At 29.7% G+C, this 18659-nt stretch overlaps 5 protein-coding genes and 1 long non-coding RNA gene across 9 annotated transcripts; 3 read left to right on the top strand and 3 right to left on the bottom strand.

Annotated features, from left to right (window-relative positions):
* Window positions 1-507: 507 nt before the first annotated feature.
* Window positions 508-7185, top strand: LOC143198335 (inducible metalloproteinase inhibitor protein). The gene is made up of 5 exons (XM_076407492.1): window positions 508-673; window positions 808-972; window positions 3787-3803; window positions 6757-6829; window positions 7002-7185. Exons 1-5 carry the CDS (start codon window positions 610-612, stop codon window positions 7181-7183), a joined length of 501 nt encoding a protein of 166 aa, XP_076263607.1. The 5' UTR covers window positions 508-609; the 3' UTR covers window positions 7184-7185.
* Window positions 7186-7670: 485 nt separating this feature from the next.
* LOC143198577 (chymotrypsin inhibitor) lies at window positions 7671-8270 on the bottom strand. Its single transcript, XM_076407896.1, has 2 exons — window positions 8115-8270; window positions 7671-7914 (listed from the first exon to the last, which is right to left on the bottom strand). The coding sequence occupies exons 1-2, from the start codon at window positions 8176-8178 to the stop codon at window positions 7739-7741; spliced, it is 240 nt and encodes a 79-aa protein (XP_076264011.1). The 5' UTR covers window positions 8179-8270; the 3' UTR covers window positions 7671-7738.
* Window positions 8271-9220: 950 nt separating this feature from the next.
* LOC143198560 (uncharacterized) lies at window positions 9221-10344 on the top strand. Its single transcript, XR_013006243.1, has 3 exons — window positions 9221-9235; window positions 9290-10143; window positions 10202-10344. It is a non-coding gene; the product is annotated as an uncharacterized LOC143198560 (long non-coding RNA).
* Window positions 10345-10455: 111 nt separating this feature from the next.
* On the bottom strand, window positions 10456-11540 carry LOC143198556 (uncharacterized). Its single transcript, XM_076407865.1, has 5 exons — window positions 11338-11540; window positions 11098-11282; window positions 10898-11027; window positions 10688-10848; window positions 10456-10629 (listed from the first exon to the last, which is right to left on the bottom strand). Exons 1-5 carry the CDS (start codon window positions 11470-11472, stop codon window positions 10545-10547), a joined length of 696 nt encoding a protein of 231 aa, XP_076263980.1. The 5' UTR covers window positions 11473-11540; the 3' UTR covers window positions 10456-10544.
* A 78-nt stretch (window positions 11541-11618) lies between these two features.
* Window positions 11619-13273, top strand: LOC143198555 (delta(3,5)-Delta(2,4)-dienoyl-CoA isomerase, mitochondrial). Of its 2 annotated transcripts, none has more exons than XM_076407864.1 (7): window positions 11619-11824; window positions 11959-12091; window positions 12145-12233; window positions 12291-12538; window positions 12600-12763; window positions 12824-12950; window positions 13019-13273. In XM_076407864.1, the coding sequence occupies exons 2-7, from the start codon at window positions 11973-11975 to the stop codon at window positions 13115-13117; spliced, it is 846 nt and encodes a 281-aa protein (XP_076263979.1). In that variant the 5' UTR covers window positions 11619-11824; window positions 11959-11972; the 3' UTR covers window positions 13118-13273. The 2 variants fall into 2 exon arrangements, with proteins under 2 accessions (XP_076263979.1, XP_076263978.1); XM_076407863.1 differs by having other exon boundaries at window positions 11619-11904.
* Window positions 12779-17793, bottom strand: LOC143198557 (dynein regulatory complex protein 8). Of its 3 annotated transcripts, none has more exons than XM_076407868.1 (4): window positions 14234-15048; window positions 13928-14165; window positions 13661-13871; window positions 12779-12994 (listed from the first exon to the last, which is right to left on the bottom strand). In XM_076407868.1, the coding sequence occupies exons 1-4, from the start codon at window positions 14259-14261 to the stop codon at window positions 12944-12946; spliced, it is 528 nt and encodes a 175-aa protein (XP_076263983.1). In that variant the 5' UTR covers window positions 14262-15048; the 3' UTR covers window positions 12779-12943. The 3 variants fall into 3 exon arrangements, with proteins under 3 accessions (XP_076263983.1, XP_076263982.1, XP_076263981.1); XM_076407867.1 differs by lacking the exon at window positions 12779-12994 and adding an exon at window positions 13423-13566 and having other exon boundaries at window positions 14234-17793; XM_076407866.1 differs by lacking the exon at window positions 12779-12994 and adding an exon at window positions 13423-13603 and having other exon boundaries at window positions 14234-17788.
* Between the last annotated feature and the right edge of the window lie 866 nt (window positions 17794-18659).

The following is an 18659-nucleotide window of genomic DNA, read 5'->3' as shown; positions in this document are numbered from 1 at the left end:
AGGCAGTGTCCGCAAACTCTGCATCAAGCCAAGTTTTTGCTTCGACTGCATTTTTTCCCTTCAAAAAGCAATATATTATCAACACGCGAAGTTCCTTTTTATCTATTATTTTCACAATAACCAAAGTTGCTTCACTTAAAATGCTATAATTCACAAACTAATGATCCGACAGCTGCCAAATTTATACACGCATCTTTTGAGGGTAAGGGCTAACTAAAAAAAATATGGATTTTATTCTAGTAGCGCCATCTATGTGTCAGGCTGGGGACTTTTCAATTGACCTGTTACATATTACCATCTTAGTGTTGAATCGATTCCATCACTTTGGTATAATTTTATTCATAAATGATTTCTATGTTTGGTATCTATGAAACAAAATAAGTATATCTGCTTATATTACTACGATTTATCGTTTATAGTTTATGGTATATGACGTATACGCATTCTTTTAATAAAAACCCCTGTAACTCATGAACATACGCGTATATAAAGGCTTTCATTCAAAACATTAACGTTCAGTTGTAGTCATCACTTGCGGTACGACGATACTTATACTTCCTAGTATCTCCTCGGTTTATCCACTTTCGTTTATTTTATTATTTAGACAACATGAAATTCTTCGTAATTTGTTTTTTCAGTTTGATTTTGGCAACTACCTTGGTTAGCTCTAGATGTGAGTATTATATGTTAAATTAATATGTTTTATTTTATATTTTAAATAAATTTAAATTTAAGTTAGCTTTTATTTTTAACATATTATAATAATTATAAGCATAACCATGTGTAAAATATGTTGTTTTTTTAAAGCTACATGTGGACCTAATGAAGAATACAGTAATTGCGGTTCAGCTTGCCAAGAAACTTGTTCATCGAAGCCCCAGTTATGCATTCTAGTTTGTAAACAAGGTTGTTTCTGTAAATCAGGATTCGTTAGGCACGATCACACCGGGCAGTGTGTGAGTCGATCGCAATGTTAAATTTGAAATCACGTTAATAAAATCATTCAAATTAATGCGGTGGTTTTATTTATTGAAACATTTTTTATTTTGGTATATTCTGGTTTAGAAACCGAAATTTTCGTTTTACACAATAACAAAAGTTACTTCACTCAAAATGCTATAATTCACAAACTAGTGATCAGACAGCTGTCAAATTTATATACGCATCTTTTGAGTGTTAGGGCTAACTAAAAACATATGGATTTAGTTTTAGTAGCGCCATCTATGTGTCAGGCCGGGAGCTTTTCAATTGACCTGTTATGCTAAAGTTAAGAAAATACTTATATACTAAACTAGTTCGTTTGGTTTGGTTCGCTTCAATCTTCTGATTTCCTGTGTCTTGTCCACTAGCTGTATTGCTTCCACGTTGCTGTAATAACAATTTATTTCATGTTTTAAGGCGAAATCTTGGATCAGTTCATGTATCCATTTGATTTCGAGGTGATCGTACAGCTCTTCGTTGATTACGTAGGGATACGAATTGGTAATTAATCGTAGAACTTTGTTTTGGGTGGGTTAGATTACTAGTTGGTTTGATGCTATTCTTTTATACGTATATTTCAGTTCAACACGTCGCCACAACTTTAAAATTAAGATATTTTTTTAGCAAAATAGCGTTACGCGAGTTTAATATTAAAATTAATTTTCGAATACAAGTCTATCAGAAAACAATTTTCAATAGTTGGGGGATATTTCACCGGGTCAGCAAAAAAAACACCAAAAGAATGTTAAATGACAGTTAATATATCATTCTTTTAAATATCCTATATCTGTCATGCTACGAAACCATTTTGTTGTGTCTCTGATCTGATCTGCAGATTAAACAGGTATCCAATATCAATAATATTTAATTGTTACACAAAATGCTAATTTAGTCATTTTATATAGATCTGGTGTCGGTTTTAAATTTACTACGTTAACCATAGTGCAGCTCCTTCATGTTTCTTCAAAATAATCTTTTTTCAAATTCAGATGATCTTCTTTCTTTTAATGCTATGCTAAAATGTATCTTTCGTAATGGAAAAAATAATAAAACTAATAAAAAGCTTGTCTTTAAAATGTCTAAAATTTTTCAGATTAAGTCAGTGCCTCTTAAGCAAATGTGTTAGCCTTGCGGTTATAGAACCATTAGGAAATATATTTTATTATTATTTTACTCCAATTAGATTATACTGAGTAGGTCACCGAAGTCACTTTTGATTTATCTCTAAAAATATTAAGAAAATTTAATGTGTTAAGGTTAGGTTATCAAAAGTAGTACGTTAGGTTGCTTTATTGTTAAAATTACATAAATAAAATGTTAATATTATACTAATTTAATAACAATTATTTAATTATCTTACATAATGTATTGCGGAATTTTTTAAAAATGTTATGTGCCAATTTCTTTATGATGCCTACTCTTGACTACACCCTAATGAAAGTACTCGAGGTGGAACGGCTTTAATTATAAAACAAAATATGCAGTCTCGACTCTGAAATAAACATAGGAGCTACAGACTCTCCACCAAGAAGCAAAATAATACAACAACAATACAGAGATTTACTTTTAAAATTAAGCCCAAGGTTTATTATTGGAGGGGACTTTAATGTTAAATACACAGTTTGGGGTTCACTATTAATAACACAGGAAAAGTAAGCGAATTACTCACAGCTAATACTCAATGTAAATATAATCAAACACAACCCTAACCTACAAACTATTTTAACTGTGTGCTTATGTATAGCTAAACCCCAATCAACATAAGATTTTCCGCAGATTGGGAAATATCCCACAATTTGGCAACGCTGTTTACAGATCGCATTTCAAATGTGCTATGGCAGGACTTCATAGAATTATTATTATGAGAAATAAATGAAAATCGAAATTTCTTTTTTTCAACCACTTGTTTTCTTATATTCCATAAATGTCGTAATTAAATACGAGTTATATTTGTGAGAAGCTTAATAAGAACTGCGATTTTGCCATATATTCTTGACGTTATTGAATTTTATTTACTTTTTTTTATGTCCATATATAATCAAATAATTCTTGGTAATTTGTTGGCTCGAGATGTAAACACAATTCATTTAAATCATGGTCAAGTATATTTACATTTTGTAGGATTATGTATTTCTGAACAAAACTCGTGATGTATGTTTATTTACACAATATTATTGATAATTGAAATATAATGCGTAATATTTAAACACGAAAGAAAATGTCCTGAAGAAATAAGGGAGTTTACTTCAGCACTTGATGTTCCATGCTGTTGCCAATTTATGCTGCGTCTTTTATTATTCTTTAAGTATTCAGAAAAATTAATAAATAGTTGCAATTTTAAGACATCGTTGACGTTTTGTGATATTTTTTAATGTATTCTTTCCAAAGTTAGCTTTTTTGCACTGCAAAAGTTGAACAAATCAGTAATCTCTGTTTTTTAGCAAACATATATTGACAATAGAAATCATCATCGCTCATATTTAATGATGGAAGAACTTTTTACAAAGCTTGATTTATTCCACTTTAATAAGAGCTTGTTTACTGGAAATCCCCTTATGGCTCGGACTCGAAGTAATATTTCAAGCATTATAATAGAAAAAATATAAATAGTTTAAAACTACATAAAGTCATATATAATATTTCTGTGGTGTATATAATAATTACGACTATTATCTCAGCTGTGTATCCAAAACGTGCTTATTTATTTCAAAAAAAATATGTTTTCAAATATCACGGTCAGACAGCGTACTGTAAAAATGCCAAGGCAGTAATAAATATTACGCTTTTAATTCCCATTTTCTGTAGTACAACTACTTATTAAGGTAAAACCAACTTAAATGTTTATACTCAATAAATAATCAACTTGCTTTAACAATAGCTAGCTTAAGTCATAACGTTGTCAACAATTATAAGTGTGAATATCGGCGGATAATATGGAAGGTTTCACAATTTTATAATTATATAAAGTTACCTATTAAGTTGTACAAAAAATCTCTTATATTAAAAAAAATATCATTAGTTTAACTAAGTAAATTGTTTAACTCGAAATGTAGTATCATAAAATTCGACATCTGTCATTAACATAACCTTAAAATGTTAACGCTATAGGGCGGTGAATTTATTTAACCACATATAATTCATGGATATTATAAAAAGTGACATTTTCATCCTAAACAAGTATAAATTTAAATATAATTTACCGTTAGTTATTGTAATTATGAAATTTATAATATCTCAGGATTAATTTAAATCAAATAGAGATGTCTATAACGGTGTGGCTTGAAATGAAATGAAAAATAGTGTCTAGTCAATCAAGATGCAATATATAATAGTGCGCAAAAATATTTAATTTTAGTTTAAGCTTTTATATAAACAGCAGTTATGAAGTCATTTTTGTCAAAACTTTTGTCAACGTCAACGTCAACGTCAACGTCAATTATATACAGATAAAATGACATCAACAAAAACAACAGCTGTAAAATGATAGAAATTAGCAAAAACTGAATTGCTAAATAAATTAGTAACCGGCAGTTAAAATATCCTTATAATTATGAGATATGACTAGGTGTCGTCAAAATTTAAAATGAATAATTACTAAAATTCCACTGAAACATTGTTATACCTATAATTAGAGTCATACGTTTCAATTTTAGCGACATAACACTCATGCCAGAGATAATGGAACATTACTGGGGAGGTTTATACCAAATGCCGTAATAGACAATAAATAAAAGAAAATAACATACAATTGTAAAGGGTAACCAATTTTAAATATTTCTCTGTGTTATGTACTTGTTGAAATAACCAAGGTACTAATCATCAATATAACAACGAAACAAATGAAAATTGATTTCATTGCTGTTTTTTTAACTAGGACCTTGCAGCAAAATGAGTAGCTGTTATTTGTTCTTTGGTGATTTCAAGGAACTCTCCTAGTCTCTCGAGTATTACAAAATGATAAATTATAATAAATAACGGTGTCACATCTTTAATTATATTCTGTTTCTCTAATAGACGGATATTTCAATATTTTGTGGTTTAGTCTCAGTTTTACCATTTAATATTAGGATATAATTTTAGTTTTGGTCTTTGTATATCGATATTATTTGAGATTATATTAAAATATATTATTTTAAAGGTGATAACCAATGTGGCAACCACACTATTGCTAGTAGATGAGGAATTCCCTGTCAACCCACTTGTTCTAAACCATCTGCGCCATGTTTTGTAGTTTGTGTTCCTACATGTAATTATATACCAGGTTATGTCAGACATGATCTGACAAACGAATGCATTTCGATAGCAGATTGTCCAAAATAATTTTAACAATTATTTTAAAATACACTTACCAGGATCATAATTATTTTGTTTTATTATCGATGATGATGTTTTTCCTAGACTTGCTATTAATATTTGTCTGTCCGCTGAATGATTATTATGTTGACATTCATGTTCGCAATTATATATATATATATATATATATATATATATATATATATATATATATATATATATATATAATAAATAATATATAATAAATTTGAATTAACAATATTTATCTGGACTGGCCTACAGTTTAACGTGGGCTCCGAATCACGGTCGTCGGCAGACTTACGGCGGCTTACCAGCTTATAAATCATCCCAGAAGACATCCGATGTTACCCAGCCTGGTTTCTGGCGCGATTGGAATCATTTTCCTTTATGCAAGATAGTATTTTGCAAGTTGTTTTTTAATTAAAGCAAAGCCTGTAATTTGGCCAACTGTGTATATATACAGTCCGCAAATCATCATCTGGTTAAGTTTCTGCAAAAGTGCCAAATTACACCAAGGATCAGATCTAAACTTGAATAAAAAAATTAAATTATAGGTCATTATTATAGGATGCTCATCCAAAATCGTTAGTACTTGAAAGTTAGTCATTGACAGATGTTCAATTTTATTATATTGCATTTTAAATTATAGTCTATTTAAAGTTATTTTGTACATACGTCATCTAAATTTGTGATGTTAAAACGTCGCAATGTTGCCGTATCAACTCTGAGCTTTAATACATTTCGACTTTGACATACAATAAAATTCTAATCTAAATAAAACAATTGAACAAAAATGTTATCAAATATAATTTATTTTAACGTTATAGTACATCTAAAAACTACAGTTAATTATACAGACACGATAGCTTATAACAATCAATAGAGTTATAACCTCTTATCACTATTGCTTTCAAGAATTTTGAATACGTCTGGCAACCTGACGACTTTGACAGGCTCATTCCTTTACGTGTTCGAACTAATCAAACAGCATTATGTCTCTTTTTAACTAGAATAAAATGAGAAGGAAAATATTGTCTGATACTGAAACGAATTTACAAATTGCGATAGGCAATATATTAAACATCCTGATGACGAATGTACAAAAAATCTTTGAATACACTAGAGATAATTATGCACTATGAAATTCATGTATTTGATTAAAGAAAACTTTTCTCTTATGTAAAAAACCCATGTGTTATATAATGTAAACAATATACCTAAAACATAGCCTTAATCTAAAATCAGTAATAAGATGTATCTGTACATATTTATTGACACTAAACATACTTAGAGATGATACCGTTAGATATTATAATTTACCATTTTGTAAAACCCCAGGAGACCATACGAGTTCTTGGAAATCACCAAAAAAAAAACAGCGGCTATTCATTCAATTAACTATATATAACCGCGCGGAAATAAAAATTGGATTTAGTTTCAGTTTTACCATCGTGTATTTGAAAACGAACAATGAAATCAGTTTTGATTTGTTTTGTCGGTTTATTAATGATTAGTACTTTAGTTAGTTCAGCAAGTACGTAATATAGATAAAATATTTATCTAAAAAAGTTTATCACTGACAATCAGCTCTAATTTGCACTTTTTTATTTTGCTTTCATCTTTATTTAATATTGTATTTAATTGTAGTATTGGTCTATTGTATATTAGTATTATTTGAGGTTATAATAAAATATATTATTTTGAAGGTCATAACCTGTGTGGTAAAAACACTATAGCTAGTGGCTGTGGAAGTCCCTGTCAACCAACTTGTTCCTCACCACCGGGAGCCTGTATTGCAGTTTGTGTTTCAACATGTAATTGTAAACCAGGTTATGTCAGACATGATGTCACAAACGAATGCATTTTGAAATCACAATGTCCAAAATAATGTTAACAATTGTTTTCAAATACATTTATCAGAATCATAATTAATGTTGTTTTATTATTGATTATGATTGTTTTTCCTAAATCAGGCTATTAATATTTGTTTCAGCGGAAGCTGAATTAATTTTGTGTTGACATTCAAGTTTGTAATTTTAATATAAATCAACTCTTCCAATGATTGCAATTAGCAATTTATTTTAATTTGTAAGGAGTTCCTACGTCATTTATTAGTTGCCTAAGTATATTTATTTAAATAATTTAAATATTTAAAAATAAATAAGTTTCAATTAAGTCAACAGTTTGTTAGATATTATTGTAATATTTTTTTGTTCTTAATTCGAATTTGTTATTATATTTTATTATTAATTTTGTTTTACGTACACAGATAAATATTTTTAATGTTGTTTTTTTTAGTTGCCTACGTTCCACGATCAAAAATCGCCTTATGTATTCATATTCATTGAGGTTTTATAAAAGTGAAAAAATCAGAATGAGTCTTGATTTATATATTATTTTATTTATAAACCGATTTATTTGCAAACATTATGTTGTGAGTAAATTACGGACAGGCAGATCGTAATATACATTCTCCACCAGTGCTTCTTCTAATATACCCTTTTTTGCAGAAACAACCCTCTATACATGCAGCAATGCAAGCCTCTGGCTTTCCAGCACAAGTTTCTTCGCATGTTCCGCATGTGCTGTACACTTCATTTCTTCCACATTTTTTTGTACCTTAAAAATTATGAGTTTAAAATATTTATCGCAGACATAAATTTACACTATTACAGAAATGATTTTGACTACCAAGCCAACCGACAATAAATTATGTATTATTTAAAAATATTAACGATATCATGTTTAATATAATAACGTCTATAATTTGTTGTTTGTCAACGAAAAAGTTTGTCTCAATATTTTTTAAAATTACTCACCTTTGCAGTTCACAGTAGTAACCAAAACTGCAAGACAAATGAAGAAACAAATATATACTTTCATTTTGTAACTTTAGATACCTTTTGTTTGTATGGAAAATATTTTCCAGCTTTATATACTCATATTCAGCACTTATCTTTTTAATATGAAAATAAAAACCCAGTGTCTGTGTTTTATTAGATGCTTAATTCCAAGAATATTGTATTATTGCGTGAATTAATGTTTTATGTATTATCATTTATCCACCAAGTTTGCACTTTGTTATGTTAGTTTAAAGATCAGTTAAAAGTAATGAAAACCGCACATGCTATTTTAAATCCATTTCATAAATATCTCTTGGATGGTGATACAATTTGATTTTGGTTTGCTTCATTTAAAAACATAGAATAGAGAAAAGTCTCTCTATTCTATGTTTAAAAATGATAATCAAAACGTAGAAATGGATTGATATTGTGAACATCCTTTTGTGTGATTTGGTTATTAAAAAGAATAAAAAAATTTCAGTGATCTTCTGAAATTACTCCAGTAATAAATTTATTGCAATCACAAAAAAACAGTGAAATAATATAACATTTTTTCTAATATTTAATATCATGTTATGAGTTTGGACATATGTCAACTAAATAACCTCCATTGGCCTACATGATCTTGTATTAGCGTCATATTTTTTTCATCTTGAAAAATCTTGATAAATTGAAAAAAAAAATTGGCGGCGTTTAACCGTTCAGAAGCTTGATATAAAAAGAAGTTTAAATATTAAACATTAAATTATTATCCATAGTCTTTCAAATCTCTGGCAAACTAATATTTTTATAAGTCATTTAAAAAATCACCACGTATAAAGCGTAATTATTTTTACATTTATTCTTTATCTACAACATACATGAATAAATGAAAATACATTAACATTATGCGTTATATCTATTGGTAGTGAAAAGTGACAACTTTATAACTTTATATTTTTTATATTTTTCAAATAATACTAGGACGTCTCAAGGTTATTTTTTATTTGATCAATTTTTCACAATAGATATACATAATTGTTGTCATGCTGCAATGTTTTCACTTCAAGCTTCACAAATAAGTGATGTTTTTTTGTTGTAATCTTTATTAGAAACTGGTAAAATGTTATGTTATTCAAACTACTCTTAATCGTTGTTGCCATTTTTTCCAGTTTTTGAGGCAATAATGAACGCGATTGTTGCTAGGAATTAAAGTACATAAAGTAAAAAGGTCTGGCGAAAACGTCGTCAAAACTTTGTAATTCGATCCCCTTAAAATATTTTTTGTTCCACTTAAGTTAATATTTTCAGATTATTTTAATAGCAAGAGATTTATCAAAAAAAGCGACTCGCAAATGATGCTTATCCAGATCAAATTTCAAATAAAAGAAAATAATAGATGGTGCGGCTAATATCAGAACATCATCGTAAATCTAATATGAAATTAAAGATATTGTCAATAATTTATTTTTATTAAAATCATCGAAGGTATGTGAGAGAAAGGAAGAATATAAAAAGTATGGAATGGATGTGACAGGCGATTGTGAAGTGAAGTAGAATTCAGTTTTGCAATATATTTAAGATGATGTTTTGGCTAGAAACTGTGTAAAGTATTAAGAGTCGATAGCAGATAGTTAATATTGTAGAATGTATTTAAAGATTAGCATATTCATATTTTTTGCGACTAATACCAATGTCTAAATTAAAGGAATTGTTCCTATTTCTCTCAAATTAAGTAATTAACACGTTTAGAAATACGTATAATGAACGAATTGAATTACCATTTGTGAAAATACATTACAAGTATTTGTGATATTTTAAAACTTACTATTTCGCTTGTTTTATATTTCTTTTGCTGCTATTAATTGCAACTATTTGGTGATATTGAAAACAATTAAAACGTTTCCAAATTTACACGGGTATATAAATAGCTTTGTAAGAATTAACATTTTAGTATACTGTACTACAATGAAGAGTTTGTGTTGTTTTCTATTGCTGTTTATTATGGTTTTTCGACCTTCCCAGGGTATGTAGACAAACTAAATCAATTTTGACTATAAAAATAACACAACTTTATGTTTAAGCTGAATACATTTGTGGTATAAATGAGGTCTATAAGTCATGTGGTACTTCTTGTCCACCTACCTGTTCCAGAACTCCAGAAGCATGTATTGCTGTTTGTAGAGAGGGTTGTTTTTGTAAAGATGGCTATGTCAGAAGTGATGACACTGGGCTCTGCATTCCAAGATCAGCTTGTCCTCGATCTTCATATTAATAAAATAAATATATTTTGAATTATAAAATAATGTATCGAAAATAAACAATTAAAACAAGAACACAAAGTGTGAAAAATAATTTATTTAAAAAACTTACAAAGTACATTGACTTCTTATATCGATATTTAAATACTATTAATATATGTTTTACTTATTCTGTTAGCATATCAATACTAATTTCTTCTTCAATATTGCTAGGGGACGTTTCTAATTCTCCAATCATGTCATTCGACTCACTGAGGAATAAAACATTATATAGTGAAATAATCAAATGCAATATATACAAATATATACCTATCTAGTGAAGGTTCATTGCTGAACATCTCTGTTGGTACAGTTGGTGGTGCACGTTCAGGTACTAAATCCAAAAAACTTTGTGATTGTAAATGTCGTTCTACTTCTTCAGGTGTCATATGGCCATCAGATAAAACATTAGTTGTAGGCACTTGCAGTTTCTATAAACTACTTCTTTAAATAAGTTTTTATAATAGAAATATATTTTACCATGGATGGTTGAATCTGTTTATTAGGTGGCCTTGAAGGATTTGGTCTCCTTTTTTTTGCTGTTGGAATATTTTTACCAGGACTAACATGTTGAACTGAATTACTATGAGGAATTTGTTCTACCTTCCTTCTATAAATGCCATATACATATTTATAAATTTAATAATTATACATTTGCATTAGCTAATTTTGGTTATTACCTTTTTGGTTCTATTTTAATGGGCAGTTGCTCATCTTCAGAAGATTCTGTCTCATCAGATTCAGAAGTTGAGTTATCTAATTTTTCATGTAGTAAAAGTCTATCTAATAAGAAGGATCTATCTCTTGTTACTTGAAGAAGTCGTTTTTGAGCTGTACGAAGCGCTTGTTGAAAGGCCTCATTTTCCTATAATAGCCAAATATTAGATAGATATCATTTGTTAAAAATACATTTTTAATACATAAATCAGATTTTGAAACTTTCGTTTTAGATATTTATATTCCTTTTTAAACTTTGATTCTTCTAAAGCCTGTTCTTCTTCCTCTGCTTGAGCCGCTTCATTTGCAATTGATCTACAATACCACCCATCCAACATTATTAATTATTTTATCAGAACTTTGTTTAATCAAAAAATTAAATTTGATTAATGTCAATAATATTCAGGTTAAGGTAGGAGCATGAAGTTATAAGCAGAATTCTCTTCTTCTTTTCGTAGGTTAGGAAAATTGCATTTGTTATTAATTTGTAAACATTTCTGAAAAACAGCAGACTGCAATTAAATTGAATAAAACCGGGATATATATACATATAAAAAGTATTTGTTATTTAAATATATCCATATATAGTATAAGTGTTGAAGAAAATTATGGAAAGTTCAAAGTTCAGTTTATAAGGTGCAAGGTTTGTTTGGAAACCTCTATTTAACTAATTGTTGCTAAATAATTCGGGTAGGTTTAAAATATAATGGCTTGTTGGTTAAAGTTTAGAACATTATTAACAAAAACCACAATTAACGATTCATTTAGACGTAAGTTTAAAGTGAAATTTTTATTGTTGAGATTTAAAGTAATATTATTTTTAGCTTTCTTTTTGAGAATGTCTACCAATATACCATCGTTTAATCATCTTAAAGTTTCTGTACCCAAAGAATTTGTTTACCATGTTGAACTGAACAGGTCTGATAAACTCAATGCTATTAATAAAGCCATGTTTATGTAAGTGCAGAAATCTAATATTATCTTTTTTATTAATCGCCCCTATATTACAGGGAAATTACTAGTTGCTTTGATGCCCTTGGTCAATCTGAAGATTGTCGAGTTATAGTATTGAGTGGTTCTGGTAAAATATTTTGTGCTGGTATATTTTAGGAACATATTTTAATAAGTTCTTTTTTAAAAGTTAATTATATTTCAGGTATTGATTTAATAGATTTTTCACAGAAAAGTTTACCTTCTATTGCTCAGGTTGAAGATCCAGCTCGTAAGGCTAAACTTTTAAGTGAACTTATTAAATTGTATCAAGAGAGTATGTCTTCACTTGAAATTTGTAATAAACCTGTATTAGCAGCAATACATGGTGCTTGTATTGGAGCTGGTGTAGATTTGGTTACATCAGCTGATATAAGGCATTGTACAAAAGATGCATATTTCAGTGTAAAAGAGGTTTATAAATAAAAATTTTGCTTCTGATTTTTAATATCATCTGATTCATATACATTTTTAGGCAGATGTAGGATTAGCTGCTGATATTGGATCTCTGCAGAGACTTCCAAAAGTATTAGGATCAGATAGTCTAGCCAGGGAGTTATGTTTTACATGTAGAAAGTTTCCTGCTCAAGAAGCTCTTAACAGTGGACTGGTTTCAAAAGTATATGAAGATAAGGAGAAGTAAAAAGAAGCAGGTTTCTAAAGTTCTGTATTTATTAATTTTTACTATTTATTATATAGAATGATAGATGGCGTTATTAGCATGGCGGAAGAAATTTCCAAAAAAAGTCCTGTTGCAATTCAGACTACTAAAGCTAGTCTGGTATATTCTAGGGACCATAGTGTACAAGAAGGTTTAAATCATATCGTAAGTGTTGCTGATGAAGTGTTCTGAGGTTGAGTATCATCTATCTGAAAATAACAAACATATTTTAGGCTTTATTGAACCAACTGATGCTTCAAAGTGAAGATTTAGTAACAGCAGCCACAGGACAAATGATGAAGGATAAAAATGTAATTTTTTCTAAACTGTAAAGGAAGTCAACAGATATATGTACATATAAATATTATATCAATTATAATTTAATTAAGAGCTAATTATTCAATCAAGAAATTGCTTTTAATATATATTTGTATTTCTTTTTAAACAAGCTTTTGTAACTAAATGTTTTTTAGTAAAGGAATGAAAAAGTCTCTTTGAATTTTACGTATAGTAATTTTTGAAAAATCGAATAGAATATGAGGAAATCTGAAGGTTTAATTAGACATTCATTGTCCATTAACAATATTGAATAGTTTTTAATTTTGGTCAGATTACCAAGGCAGAAAAAAAGAAAGTGTATTGGTAAATAAATAATTATTATTTGAGTCCATTATTTTCAATTTTGTAAGTAGTTATGTAAAATCTTCCGCGGCTCTTAGATAGGAGGACATTCTACGAGGAGGTGGTGGGGGTGGGGGTTTTTCTGCTTCAACTCTATCAGCTAATTTATAAATATTATCAGCGTCTGGGGGTTCGTGCTAAATTATATTTCAATTTTGTGTTGATATTTAAAAGTTAGTATATGAAACGCTTACCATTAGTTGATTAATGTAGTACTCATATGGTACAGTTTGTGTGTGAGGATCGATGGCAATTTCCAGCATCTCGTCAAGTTCATCCTGATTAAAAGGTTCCCCGTCTTGTGTCATTAAGGTCGATACACATTCTTTAGTTAAAAATCCACGCTGTTCTGGGTCTAGTGTGTGGAATGCCTTCAGAAGTTCCTCGGGACTTGCTGGCTCGTATCTGCCAATATGATTTAAAGATTAAAATGCATTTTAATTAAATATTTCACTATTTACTTATGTTCTGTGATGATTTGGGCAACATACGGCAAGAACTTAGACAGATGAATACTACCAGGTGTCTGCGGGTCTTCAATAGCTACGATAATTTCTTGTATTTCAGCTTCCGTCGGACAACAACCCAATCCTCTGACTATTGTCCCGACTTCTCGTATATCCACAGTTTTGTTTCCGGCATGGTCGAACACTTCGAAGGCGTCAGCGATCTTACGCTCAAGGTCATTGTTGATGGGAACTACAACATATATATGTATTGTTTGTGATTATTTATTCAATAGAGTAATGAAATAGGGAATTTATTACCTGGGATGTCTTCCTCTTCCTCGTCCATGATGACATATGCAATATAAAATTAATGTTTGGCGTTGAATACCGTCTCTTAGCAATGGATGTCATTTTTCATAAAATTGATTTAACTTTATATTATTATATTGCCATAGTAACCATAGTAAATAGGTCTCGGTTTACATAAGATAGACAGGATATTTTTATGTTTTGTGATCTAATATATTAAGTTTAACAAGAAGAATTTTGAAAGATATTTCAAAGGGTATTTAGTAAACAGTATTTAATAAATAGATGAAATAAGTAGAAAATGCATTCAATTAAAAGATCTCAAAAGTAATAAAATATTGAAGATAATGTATGATTAATAAAAATATGGTTCGCAAATATATTCTTTTTAATAACGATAGCGGTCTCAACCACAGAAAGAGCATTTTCTTGTCGGGGCTCCAAAACAAAATATTCCCGCCAGCCATTGAATTTTAATAGCCCTAGGCCGCTCGAATGCTTCGCCGCGAGAACTCTTCGCCGTTTCGCTCTTTATCCATTTATATTGTTTTTTCTATTCTTCTTCTGTTCTTTTTTCTCATTTCTCGAAAAAGTGGCGTGTTAAGAATATGAAAGCGACTGGTCGTATTAGGACGTGCTTGATTTATATTATTTTTTGTGTTGTATGTTTGAGGCGAAACATTCATATAAGACGTATATAGACAAACAGGATTAGATTTTGAATAAGCTATTTATTTTCTTATTTACTTTACTCTATATTAATCTAGTTTAATTAAAGGGCAATATTGATTCAAAGTTTTAAAAATCTAATTGGCTTTTAATAATTACCGAAGGGTTATTTTTAGGTGAAATTATTTTAAAATACAGACAAACTCAATAAAAGAATAACATATTTTTTTGTGTATCGATTAAAGAAATCGAAAATTGGGTTTTGATTTAAGTGAGTATACTTTTTTTAATAATATGTGAGTATATTTATTATTATAATAATAAAAAGGGTAGATAAAATATGTATATTTCTTCGGATTCTTTCTATAGTTTTCTTATTTGTTTAGCCCGAGGTGTTTTACTCAATCATACAAAATACCGTTCCTCGCGCTGAACACGTACTAATTCGACTTTTTCCTTGGAGATACGTCGTTATAACATTTAATATTCAAGGCACGCTGATTCTTTGCAAAGATACCAAGTTGGAATGAAAAAAAGATGTAACAAGGGATAAAAGAGAAGTGTTAAAATTCAACCCCAATTCTATTTTATTTTATTTATCCTACAAACTTAATTCGATATATGATCTAAAACTATTTGATTTAATAGATTAACGTTTAATGTCTTTATCTTGTCTTAATTATAGTTCAATGGCTGGAGGGTACGGCGGGTGCGATAATATGTCCCATCTGAGTGCTTTCAGCGCTTCCTTGATCGGTTTTGCTTTATGAGATAGCGCGTTCTCGTGCTGTAAAATCGCTTTAGCGTATCCTCAGGTCCATTCTGGACGTTTTTCTATCAATACATGGTTGAAATTGATCATTTGTTGTTGGTAGCGAGCACTATTAACTGTTTCACCAATTTCCAACAGTTCGTAATACACCATGTCATTTTGGTCCCATCAAACACAGATCAGTGTCATTTGATAACCATGTTTTTTGCGCTTATCGTTTTCAAAATAAATTCAGTTTTCAGCATCCGTCACTATTCGATGCAGAAATGACTTCCGATCATATCTTCGTAGCAGCATTTCACAGCGAATTTCTGGGCGAATGTACAAGAAGAATAAAGGCAAAGTACAGAAAAAAGTCTAGAAATAAGAAAGCAAAAATTACAATGAAGTGATAGATAGTGAAGGTGAAGAGGAATTTGATTCAGACATTGAGCCAGATGCCATAATAGGGAAAGAAGTCCCTGACTCTGTAGATGCAAAATAAATGTTCTGCCAGCAACTTATGTGAGAAGACACAAGAGGAGGTGTGGGCTTTTGGCACATAATGACTGTGCAGGGCCAGAATTTGATTCAAAAATTATTTGATTTTTTACTAGATAAGCATTATATAGTCTATTCAAAGTTTTTTTTGTATATACGTCGTTAAGATGTTCTGTCCTGCATCAATTTGTAAATTCGTTTCAGAATCGGACAATATTTTCCTTTTTATTTTATTCTAGTTAAAAAGAAACGCAATGCTTTCTGATTAGTTCGAACACGTAAACGAACGAGCCTGTCAAAGTCGCCCGGTTGTCAGACATATGCAGAATTCTTGAAAGCAATAGTGATAAAAGGTTATAACTTCAATCTATAAACTATTGTGGATGTATAATTAACTGTAGTTTTTAGATGTTCTATAATGTTAAAATAAGTTATATTTGATAACATTTTTGTTCATATTATTTTATTCAACTGTTTCATATTTAGCATCTATTTTACAATTTTGTGAAATGCTCAATTTTGCTAATATAGTTTATCAACAAATATATAAAAATGTTACTCTGTTATCAAAAAATATATGACTGATTCGTATGAGTTTTTCACTTTTGACTCAAAAACAAAATGGTAGCCCATATTTAGTTACTTTCTTCCACTAGTCTAGATATATAAATTATGTCGGTCCATGACGAAGCATAGTTATAACAAAAAAAGGAAATTACGACCGATAATACCAAGTTAAGAACTAAGGTAATCGTTTATTTAAATTTCAAAGGGACGGCGTTCGATTTCAACAAAGAATTATGCACAAGGTCGAGGTGAAGGATTTATTAAAGAAAAAAAAAAAAGCCGAAAAAATACAAAAATACCACTTGCTCCAATAACTTGTGGAGCCGCGGAAAAAGCATTTTCTTGTCGGCTCTCGGAACGAAATATTCCTGCGAGCCATTGAATTTTAATAGCTTGGGGCCGTTCGAAAGTCGACGTCCCTCGCCGCAAAAATCTCTTCGCCGTTCGCCTTTTATCCCACTTTGTTTCGGTCGATCCTTTTTCATCTATTTCCGCGTATTTTTTTTTCTTCGATGATTCCGTTCTCATAAAGCACGGCATATAAAATTTAGATTTGCTTATACAGAACGGCTCACAAATGGAGAATATTTCAAATACCATAACGTTGGAGTGTCCGTTTTGTTTAGGTTTTTTTGCAGCTTAGTATGGGTCTATCGAATAATTCATACATGATAAATAACATATATTTTTTAAAAACATTTAAAATTACTAATCATTTTCTTTCTGATCATGCTTCGATTGCAACAAAGAGCGTATAGACTATCTAAATTAGCAGTGAACTTACGTCAACAAGATGTACAATATATTGCCTATTGCAGTGTGCAGTTCGTTTTAATACCAGCCGATATTTCCCTTTTCACTTTGTTTCAGTTAAAAAGAGATACAATGCTGTCTGATACATTCGATTACGTAACCGAATCAGCCTGTAAAAGTCGTGCAGTTGTCAAATGTCTGCAAAATTCTCTAATATACAAACAATTTTGGCTGTTTAATTAACTGTAGTTTAAGTCTTTCGATAATATATACATTAGATATATGGTAATGTTCAAATTAATGATATTTTATAACATTTTGGTTTCATCATTTTATTTATATTAGAATGTTGTTTCATATCGAAGCTAAAATAAACTAAAACGGATAAAAATATTAACGTTAAATGTGGCAACAGTGTCCCGTTTTGACGTCATAAGTTGAGATGACGTAGGTTAACTGCTACTTTGGATTGACTATATAGTCCTTTTAATAAAACAACCATTGTTCATCATCAACACCGTCGAACGTTTTGTCAAATTCAGTTAAACTCAACTTTTAACATTTCTTTTCTCATTTTACTAATTAGCATTATTCTAGTTAAATTTAAAGTTGGTAAAGTTTTAAAGTTAAAATAAACGGAAACTTGAATTTGGCGTGGCAACGTTGCTATCATAAACTTTGAAGACGTGCATTGGCTGTTTTATTAGAGGGTCTATAGAGTCTTAACTTAATATAGTCTATTCAAAGTTTTTTTAACAAAATATTTTCTTTACATGTGCCTGCAATGGTAATTTAAACTAACCAATAAAATGCAGCGAAATCGCGTTCTTACCGTCATCTCTGCAAGACCACATAAAACAATACTTACATTATATAGTTTCTTCAAAGTTATTTTGTATATATGTCATTTAAATTTGTGATTTCAAAACGTCGCAATTTTGCCGCATAAACTCTGAGTTTTAGTTCAGTTTGGCTTTGACATACAACAAAATTCTAATATAAATAAAATAATTGTACAAAAATGTTATGAAATATAATTTATTTTAACATTATAGTACATCTAAAAACTACAGTTAATTAAACAGCCACAATAGTTTATAGGTTAGAGTTATAATCTCTTATCACTATTGCTTTCAAGAATTTTAAATACGTCTGACAACCGGACGACCTTGACAGGCTCATTCGTTTACGTGT

Source organism: Rhynchophorus ferrugineus, unplaced genomic scaffold (genome assembly GCF_030347505.1).
Source record: "Rhynchophorus ferrugineus isolate W39M unplaced genomic scaffold, kcgeb_rfMv2 rfM6, whole genome shotgun sequence".
In the NCBI taxonomy this organism is placed as follows: Eukaryota; Metazoa; Arthropoda; class Insecta; order Coleoptera; family Curculionidae; genus Rhynchophorus; species Rhynchophorus ferrugineus.
Note: the sequence above shows the minus strand (reverse complement) of the source record. Positions and strands in the feature narration are given on the sequence as shown.

Excerpts from the sequence above, each read along its gene's own strand:
- LOC143198557 (XM_076407866.1), bottom strand. The coding sequence starts at position 14,261 with ATGGACGAGGAAGAGGAAGACATCCCAG. Across the intron at positions 14,166-14,233 it reads GGAAGAGGAAGACATCCCAG|TTCCCATCAACAATGACCTT; the intron begins GTAATAAATTCC and ends TATATGTTGTAG. Across the intron at positions 13,604-13,660 it reads ACTACATTAATCAACTAATG|CACGAACCCCCAGACGCTGA; the intron begins GTAAGCGTTTCA and ends AATATAATTTAG.
- LOC143198556 (XM_076407865.1), bottom strand. The coding sequence starts at position 11,472 with ATGTTGGATGGGTGGTATTGTAGATCAATTGCAAATGAAGCGGCTCAA. Across the intron at positions 11,283-11,337 it reads AGTTTCAAAATCTGATTTAT|GAAAATGAGGCCTTTCAACA; the intron begins GTATTAAAAATG and ends TGGCTATTATAG. Across the intron at positions 11,028-11,097 it reads ATTAAAATAGAACCAAAAAG|AAGGAAGGTAGAACAAATTC; the intron begins GTAATAACCAAA and ends TGGCATTTATAG.
- LOC143198577 (XM_076407896.1), bottom strand. The coding sequence starts at position 8,178 with ATGAAAGTATATATTTGTTTCTTCATTTGTCTTGCAGTTTTGGTTACT. Across the intron at positions 7,915-8,114 it reads TACTACTGTGAACTGCAAAG|GTACAAAAAAATGTGGAAGA; the intron begins GTGAGTAATTTT and ends ATAATTTTTAAG.
- LOC143198555 (XM_076407863.1), top strand. The coding sequence starts at position 11,841 with ATGGCTTGTTGGTTAAAGTTTAGAACATTATTAACAAAAACCACAATT. Across the intron at positions 12,234-12,290 it reads TGGTAAAATATTTTGTGCTG|GTATTGATTTAATAGATTTT; the intron begins GTATATTTTAGG and ends ATTATATTTCAG. Across the intron at positions 12,951-13,018 it reads AAGAAGGTTTAAATCATATC|GCTTTATTGAACCAACTGAT; the intron begins GTAAGTGTTGCT and ends AACATATTTTAG.
- LOC143198335 (XM_076407492.1), top strand. The coding sequence starts at position 610 with ATGAAATTCTTCGTAATTTGTTTTTTCAGTTTGATTTTGGCAACTACC. Across the intron at positions 674-807 it reads TACCTTGGTTAGCTCTAGAT|CTACATGTGGACCTAATGAA; the intron begins GTGAGTATTATA and ends GTTTTTTTAAAG. Across the intron at positions 6,830-7,001 it reads TACTTTAGTTAGTTCAGCAA|GTCATAACCTGTGTGGTAAA; the intron begins GTACGTAATATA and ends ATTATTTTGAAG.